The sequence below is a fragment of the Brassica oleracea genome, chromosome C9, assembly GCF_000695525.1.
Source record: "Brassica oleracea var. oleracea cultivar TO1000 chromosome C9, BOL, whole genome shotgun sequence".
In the NCBI taxonomy this organism is placed as follows: domain Eukaryota; kingdom Viridiplantae; phylum Streptophyta; class Magnoliopsida; order Brassicales; family Brassicaceae; genus Brassica; species Brassica oleracea.
This window is the reverse complement of record NC_027756.1, coordinates 42,321,215-42,329,398: the sequence shown is the minus strand read 5'-3', so window position 1 is coordinate 42,329,398 and position 8,184 is coordinate 42,321,215. Positions and strand designations below refer to the sequence as shown.

General features: G+C 34.2%; 2 protein-coding genes across 2 annotated transcripts; both read right to left on the bottom strand.

Annotated features, from left to right (window-relative positions):
* Positions 1 to 1,378: 1,378 nt before the first annotated feature.
* Positions 1,379 to 1,978, bottom strand: LOC106315065 (peptidyl-prolyl cis-trans isomerase CYP20-3, chloroplastic-like). The gene is made up of 3 exons (XM_013752838.1): positions 1,935 to 1,978; positions 1,644 to 1,835; positions 1,379 to 1,570 (listed from the first exon to the last, which is right to left on the bottom strand). The coding sequence occupies exons 1-3, from the start codon at positions 1,974 to 1,976 to the stop codon at positions 1,379 to 1,381; spliced, it is 426 nt and encodes a 141-aa protein (XP_013608292.1). The 5' UTR covers positions 1,977 to 1,978.
* Positions 1,979 to 4,500: 2,522 nt separating this feature from the next.
* Positions 4,501 to 5,788, bottom strand: LOC106317600 (WUSCHEL-related homeobox 2). Its single transcript, XM_013755387.1, has 2 exons — positions 5,488 to 5,788; positions 4,501 to 4,958 (listed from the first exon to the last, which is right to left on the bottom strand). The coding sequence occupies exons 1-2, from the start codon at positions 5,786 to 5,788 to the stop codon at positions 4,501 to 4,503; spliced, it is 759 nt and encodes a 252-aa protein (XP_013610841.1).
* Between the last annotated feature and the right edge of the window lie 2,396 nt (positions 5,789 to 8,184).

Sequence of the window (8,184 nt, the reverse complement as noted above, 5' to 3'; positions counted from 1 at the left end):
GCGACCTCGCTGTGTCGCTGCGAGAGGTCGCTCCGGACTCGTTCTCGTGTTTCCGAGTGATGAAAACGCGGGCGACCTCCGCTCGTCGCTCCGAGTAGTCACTCCGTGCTTCGGGAGTGACCTCGCTGTGTCGCTGCGAGAGGTCGCTCCGGACTCGTTCTCGCATCTCCGGGTGATCAAAGCGCGAGCGACTCTTCCCTGTCGCTCTGGTAAGGTCGCTCTGATAGGGAGATCAGAGTGACTTGACGGTGTCGCTCCGGACTGGTCGCTCCGGTAAGGTGCTCGCCCAATGATCACTTTAAACACTTCTTTTGGACTCCAATTGCACTCAAATGTCTCCAAGAACTCCATGTGGTACTCCAATACCTGATAAGGATTCATGTATGCAAAATGCAACCGAAACATGGCTAAATCCTAATCTATATAATCAAAATGCACATGGGTGAATGGACAAAACATTAAAAATATGCAAGATATCAACCGTCTTTCTTTATGTCTGCAGGTTTCAGAAGTTGGGCCAAGGAGCAAAAGACAATTGAGGCGCATAAGTTCACATTAGATAAGCTCTCGAAGATTTAATCTTCTTTCCAAAACTCAATCGTGTGTTCTTTAATCGTCTTTCCCAAAACTCAATCGTGTGTTCAATAATCTCAGTTTCTTGCTCCAAGATTTCTTCTTCTCTTCCTCCTCCACTGAATTTGAATATTCAAGAATCTGTTGGAGAGACGGTGCAAGACTCGAAAGGGGTGTTACTCGTCACCGGAGTAGTAAACGTTCCGGTGGCTATAAAGGTGTGCTGTAGAATTCTTGGTCAAAGGTGTAATCTTCTAGAAGCTTTTGAACCATTAGGAGACGTGGAGGTAAGTGAAGAGGAAGAAGCTTGCCTTTGTAGAAGAGTTCATCTGCTGGAAAAGTGGTTTTGTCTATCTCAGATTCTCAAGAGGACAAAGATGAGACATTTGGAACTCAAACTCTCTAGGGTTGTTGTTGTTTTTGTTTTTGAAGAGCTTTGCGTACGAGGTTAGTAAAAGATGTGACTTCCATGTCTATGTAATCGTCTTCTAGATTAGCTGCCATTTTTTTAATGTGTGCTTCTTCTTTTTGTATTATGTTTTAGTGATTAGTGATCTGAGTTAAGAGTAGAGGATGTATGTTTTATATATGCAAGAGAGAGTCGAGAGTCAGTGTTAGAGCATCATTATCCCAAAGATCCATTTAGGGTTTCTTAATTTTTTTAAAATATTTTTAAGTGTTAAATTTATTTAAGAGACCTACTTAAGAGACACCATAATTTTTATGCTTCAATGGGAGTCTCTTATTTAAAGTTTCTTAAAAAAAAAAATGTTAACATTGTCTATGATTAAACAGAAACGTTTATTTATATTTTTAGAAAGTTCCAAACTTTCATTATCTTACCAGTACACAAGACACGGTAGTTCTCAACGGTTTTAGGCATGACTTCACCAAACAGACCCATCACAATCCTTCCAGCGACTTCACCACCAATCTCCACATCAAAGTAAACCTTGTTTGTCACTTTAGCCTGAGGTTCCATCACTTCTTCTTCCTCCTAATCAACAAAAGTTCATTAGCTAATATGACATTATCTAATGATTATATGCTTTTAGTGGGAATAATCTTACAGCTGCCATTGATTTAACACAAGCTGTTCTCTGGTTCTTGATGGTCGCATAAGCTCCTGAGAATTGCTTCTTGAGAGGGAAACTTGCTGCATAGTGTAGTCTCGAAGACAATGCAGAACCAGAGGAACGAGCTCCGACACAAACTGATTGAGATGTTCGGTTTGCAGAAACTAACTGCGACTTAACACCAATCTACAAAGAAAAACCAAACACAAGAAGACAGCTTAATTCGATGACAAGAAAGAACTTAAAAGCCATCAAGAATTCAAATGTTAGGAGTTGGTTACGAACCTGAGAAGTGTGAACCATCTGCATTGAAGACAAAGACGCCATTTGTAAGAATTACATTAGAATATATATAGAATTGTTAATGAAGAAATTTGTAAGAATTACATTAGAAACTTAATTAGTAGATATTTATTATTCATTAAATGGTTTGATTTTATTTTTCATTTACAGGTTAATGATATAACTGAATTAAAATTATAATATTTATTTTCTTGGCCAAAAACTTGTTTGAAAGTATAAAAGCATGTCCATGATAAATTTATAATACCCCGATCATAGACAGCCAATAATCCTTCCATGTACGTTTACTCATCATGTGGGTCTCATTTGTGTGATAGGTTGTGTGTTAATTTTTCGAAGTTTGGAAATCTTGTTTACTTACCATGAAATTATCCCATGACATTTTCCCATACTTATCGCGAATTATTTTCTGATAGGTTATCCATCTTTTCACTACTCCAACTCAAACACAATTAATTATGAAATTTTGTATGGATATAGGACCAAAAAGTAAGTGCATTTTGGTGACATTTTATAAGAACTCATATAAACATATCACAAGATTTCGTAGTAGTTAAGACATTCATATTCAAAGTGTATAACAGGGTCCAATGAAGCTATACAAGCATTGTTCAAAGTTTTGGGGATTGACCAAAAAGGTGAATTCTGTATTTTATCAATTTTTATATTGATTAATGGGTATAGTTATGGGCCGCATGGCTTAATTGTAAATAAGGTTGAGATTGGGGGATCCACTTTCTCGTTTTCTGTTAATGTTGCGAAGAAAATACCTTTCTCGTTTTACTGAGATTCAACTATTTTACGATGACGTACTGTACGCTAGGACATTATCTTAGACCATGATTATCCCTAATAAACCCATTCAATTATTGGGTTTCTTAGTTTTTTTTTTAAAAAAAAAAGAAAAAAAATTAAAAGCAAACCAATCGCGGGCAGCCAGCCACGAGTCAGTGGGACCCGTGAACAGTGTAAGAAACTCACTAAAATCGGTTTTTAATTAGTAGTTTTTGTAACCGATACTTAAGGGTTTTGTGGGGACCCACGCACTAAAAAACCCACTAAAGATCCCGGATAATCATGCTCTTAAGGCGGAAAATAGGTGTTTCAAAGGCTATTACAATGGCAATGCTAGTCTATACGATCAGGTGCTTCAGATTTCTTAAAACCACCTGTAAAAATATTATAAATGCAGTGGCCATTTTTTGGTGGGGTTCTAGAGAATAAGTGGACAATGCACTAGGTGTGTAAAAAAGTGTGTAAAAAAATGTTCCTAGTGATTTATCTAGTGGAATCTTGTTTGAGAACCCGTTTACTAATTCTTTCTGTTTTCTTTTTTAATTTTTTTTACAGATCTACTCAAAACTTATGTAATATCCCAGACTTGGGATATATGTTAGAAAAATTAATATAATTGATCTGAATAACCAAATCTAAACTAGTTTACCTATCGGTCACACATTCAATAAAAACTCTAGAATTAAACGTGTTTGGATTGGAATAGTGGAATAATAGATGATCTATCGAGAAGTGATTCATGATATCGTTTGAGTAAGACTAAAGCATGGAAAAAAGTTATGTGGTGATTTTAGGGTCAGTAAACAAGACTTTCAAGCCTTCAAAAAATTAACACAACGCATGTTGCACGAAATGGGACCCACAGACCGAGTGGACATGTGGGAAAATCCATTAGCCGTGAACGGTCAGAGCATTATAAGTGGTATCTAGCTAAACTCAAACGAGTTTGTAGTCTTGTGTTGACTCACTCTAATATAGATGACGATCTTGGGACGCAACAAGTACATTGTGTTATTTGAGATGAGTGAATTCTAACATCTTTGTTTGTGGTATATGTTAAAAGACTTAATATAATGGATTTTGCTACCTATTTCACCAAAATACACTTATTTTTTCGGTCATATATCCATATAAAATTTCATAATTAATTGAGTTTGAGTTGGAGTAGTAGAAAGATGGATAACATATGAAAAATGATTCGCGATAAGTACGGAAAAATGTCATGGGATGATTTCATGGTAAGTAAACAAGATTTCCAAACTTCGGAAAATTAACACACAAATGAGACCGAGACCCGCATGATGAGTAACGTACGTCTTGTAAACGTATGACTGAAATCTTGTAAACGTATGACCGAAAAAGTAAATGTCTTAACTACTACGAAATCTTGTGATGTTTTGACTGCTTAGCCAATTAGCAATAAGAATATTGTCAAATTAATTAAAAAAGACTACAATATATGTCAAATGGCCAACAAAATTTTTGGATACTCCATGCATAGTACTGAGCACAGACTAATAGATTGGAGATCAAGTATTATAAAAAGTTCTAAATCTAACCTTGTCAAGTACTTTATTTTCAATTTAAAAGTTAACAGAAGTTATTAGATTCAGTTAGAAGTACTTAGATTCAATCATTTAATTTTTCATCTCGTTTCAGATGTCCATCATTTTACATCATTTTCAGATGTACTTTTTGTTAACAAAAAGATAAAAGAAATCGTTTATTTTCATTTAAAACCCTTCATTGCATCTTACAGCCCGTTTCCACTATTATCGAACCTACTAGAGAAGAAGTCAATAAACGGCTGCCCTCGTCCGCCATCATCGCCACAATAAGTCACCGGAGAATCATGAAGAAGCGAAAAACTGGAATTTCCAACACCAGAGTCATTAGCCGCATCCAGAGGCTGAAGTGGAAAAAGCGGAAGCGTCTTCAGTCCATTGGTATTGACGTTGATGCCCTCGCTAAAATAACCGTGATTACCAAGGGCAAATCGGTCAAATCTGAGTGAACTCGAAGACATTGACATTCTAGCTGTTGTTGTTGTTATGTCTGAAACATGTTTCTTATGATCTATGGTAGTGCGTTTCTCGTAGCCACCAATTGGAAGCATTACTTTGCTACTGTGAAGATCTTGTCTGTATGCACTTCCATGTTGATCATGATGATCTCTTACTTGATGTAAATAGTACGGATTAACGCAGCCCACTTCATAACAACAACAAAAAAATATTACAATTAGTAACTTTGAAAACGTAAAAGTACCAAAAATGGAAGAAACACTTCTATATTTCAAAATGTATAATAGTTTGGTTAAATTAACAAGACTTAAGATATACTATATACTTTTTTAAAAAGTATCATTGAAAATATAACGTAAAAAAGTCACCAATTTTATGAAAAAAAATATCACTAAGAAATTGATTAGACAGTATATAGTATAGTTAAAATAATTTTAAAATACAAACATTCTCTAAAACATTATACATTTTGAAAATGAAGGTGTGATTTTGTGCTGAACAAATTAAATAAATATAATAAGCCTTTAGACAAAAAAAAACAAATACACGTAATATTCAAGAACCCAATTATATAGGTTTAGGTTCTAACTTTTTTAAAAAAATTGTGTTGTGATAAAAAAAGATATGAATAAAAATAAAATGATGTAAATTAAATAAATAAATAAAATAAAATGACGCGGGTATGCAAATAAGAGTAGGGACGAGAAACTACGTGCCGTTTGAGCAAGGAATAGGGTGGAAGAAACGGGAGGTTTTGTGGAGGAGACGATTAAAGGAAGCGATGCGATCCTGTTTCTGCTTTTGGCGTTGTCTAGCCTTATGGTTTTGGAACCAGTAAAAGACGTTTTTACCCTCGATATGGCCGTGTGCTCGAAGCCTACCGGTGATCTGCTGTATCTGATCGGCGCTCGGTGTTCGTATCCCCTGCTTGTAAAGATTCTCAAGCAACGTTATCTGTTCTTTCGTTGGGTTCCAACGAGGACTGCTTCCCGTTCCTGCGCTCCCTTCGTTTTCCATTTATATTTTGACTATTTATTTGAGACAAAATTAGGGGTTTTAAGGGGAGTTTCTGCATGTACTTGATGCATGAAAGTTATGGGGGAGGCTCTCATATTTATATAGGAATTTAGTGAGGCTGTGAGGGAGTGGAACATAGTCAAATTAAATGAAGAGAGATAGAGTGAGTGTGTGTGCTGGAGACTCTGAAAACATGGCGTTGAGCGGCTCGAATGCTAAAAAAGAGGCTTACTTTTAACGAGAAGACAAACAGAGGAAAAAAAACAATTTGGATCTATTCAGTTTTTTATGTAAAATCAATCATTAGCTTAAAGATTGAAAATATTGCCAATTACTCTATTTTACTGTGAGTACGGCTAATAGAAAGAGATAGCTCAGTACTTGCCATTGTCAAATTGACATAACTATAACTTAACTCTTTTCCCCACGTGAAATTTGATATAAGGTGGATATACTTGTTGGATTATGTGATTTTATTATTAGCCCTTTTTCTTTACTCTTTCTGGGGATTACGGATGTTTTTTTCGAAAGTGTTTTAATTAGGGATAGCCCTATTGAGTCTTGGAAATGAAAGAAACAGTAAGGATAAACACGAACGTAAATATAATAGGGCGGCAAAAGATAGCTGGTTGGGTTGTGTTGTGTTCTTTGTAGGTCATGAGTTATGCATCTAGTTTGCTTCGGAAATTGACATATCTTGTTTTATATCATAATTTAAATCAAGTATTATTTATATTTATAACACGACAACTCTTTTTTTTTGGTAAATATAACACGACAATTTGAAGTTCAGTCGCTTGGCCCTTCGATTTCTTAACGACCAGTTTTTGATTTCAGGAAGTTCGAGCAAAGAAACAAAATCTTAATCACATTTAGTAAACCGTCAGAAAAGCTAGAAAACTCTAGTGGTCTTATGGTCTTAGTTGTTTTGCGTCGTGATGTCGATCTTACTTTGCTTAGTATAGAAGGTGATCAAGAGTCAAGACGACATGGGGAGTTCAAATATGGACCCGTCTTTTTATTTTCAAAGGGAGTATTATTGATATATGCAAGTGATAGACCAAGGCATGTGTTTAGCTGTTTGTATTAATACTTGTTCATGTATATCTGGGTCAAAACATTATGATATTGACAAATATATACTTAGAAGACATTTATATAACACATAGTTATAAGTTATAAATTCAATGTTCATAAATACAACATAAATCAATGTTTTTGATAATTATGTAATGATTCTGCAAACTTATTTAAATATTAATCTAATTGTCTAGCCGGTTAAAAACTTAAATAAATAACTGAATAGAAAACAATGATATAACATTTAATATATAATACTATTGATTTTGAAATACTTAAAAAATACATAAATTATTAAATTTCAAATTTTTATATTTGAAAAAAATATTTTTAAAAGCTAATAAAAGTCGAATAAGTGACAAACTTTATGATCTATCTATACTTTTTTTCCATATTAACAATGATAACAAATATAAGCCTTAAATTTTAGATATTATTTAAAAAGTTCTAAAAGCTGATGATAAAATATATGCTAATATAATGTTTATTACAAGTATTTTTATCGTTTTTAATCGGTAAAACAGATTTTTTCTCTCGGTAAGAATTTAACTTTTATCATCACGCATATTTCTTCTTTTCAAAATATAATATAACTAAAACACACAAATTTTTATAAATATCTTTTAAGTATTTCTTAATATACTGTATATGTTTAAGAAAATTAATTAGTTACCCTTATATAAAAACTGTAATATATATACAATTAACTGGTTATACAAAATTTAAAGTCACAGTTGCTTAATTATATGAACATATTTTATATTTTAATATATAAAAGAAATTTTGAAACTATAGTAGATCTTCAAAAGAAATGAATAGTATTTTAACATCCGAACTTTAAAATAAGGATTAAACACTACAAGAAAACAGCGGTATTCTGACGGACATTCCGACGGAAAATGAAATCCTCGGAATATCCCGAGGAATTCCGAGGAAACACAAAATTGGGTTTCCTCGGAATTTCCTCGGAATTTCCTCGGAATATACCGACAATGAATTCCGAGGAAATATTATAGCCATTGGAGAGCCGTTGGGGGATTTTACAAAATTCCGAGGGAATTCCGACGAACTAGCCTTTTCCGTCGGAATTCCGTCGGAATTTCTTCGATCTGTCGGCAGGATTTAAACTATAAATACAAGCACTCCTCTTCCTCTTCATTCACTTCATATCTTCATCTTCCCTCTTACTCTATTTACACACGAATTTGATTCATAAAAAATATGTCTTCTTCAAATTATTTTCGTTCTTGGATCGATCGACCTCATTTGGATCCGAACACGAGATTGCTTACGGAAGAATACCAACGAGGTATAAC

Coding starts and splice junctions, on each gene's coding strand:
- LOC106315065 (XM_013752838.1), bottom strand. CDS start 1,976: ATGGCGTCTTTGTCTTCAATGCAGATGGTTCACACTTCTCAG. Junction 1,836..1,934: donor AGATGGTTCACACTTCTCAG/GTTCGTAACCAA, acceptor TTTTCTTTGTAG/ATTGGTGTTAAGTCGCAGTT. Junction 1,571..1,643: donor GTGTTAAATCAATGGCAGCT/GTAAGATTATTC, acceptor TTTGTTGATTAG/GAGGAAGAAGAAGTGATGGA.
- LOC106317600 (XM_013755387.1), bottom strand. CDS start 5,788: ATGGAAAACGAAGGGAGCGCAGGAACGGGAAGCAGTCCTCGTTGGAAC. Junction 4,959..5,487: donor CCCTATTCCTTGCTCAAACG/GCACGTAGTTTC, acceptor GTTGTTATGAAG/TGGGCTGCGTTAATCCGTAC.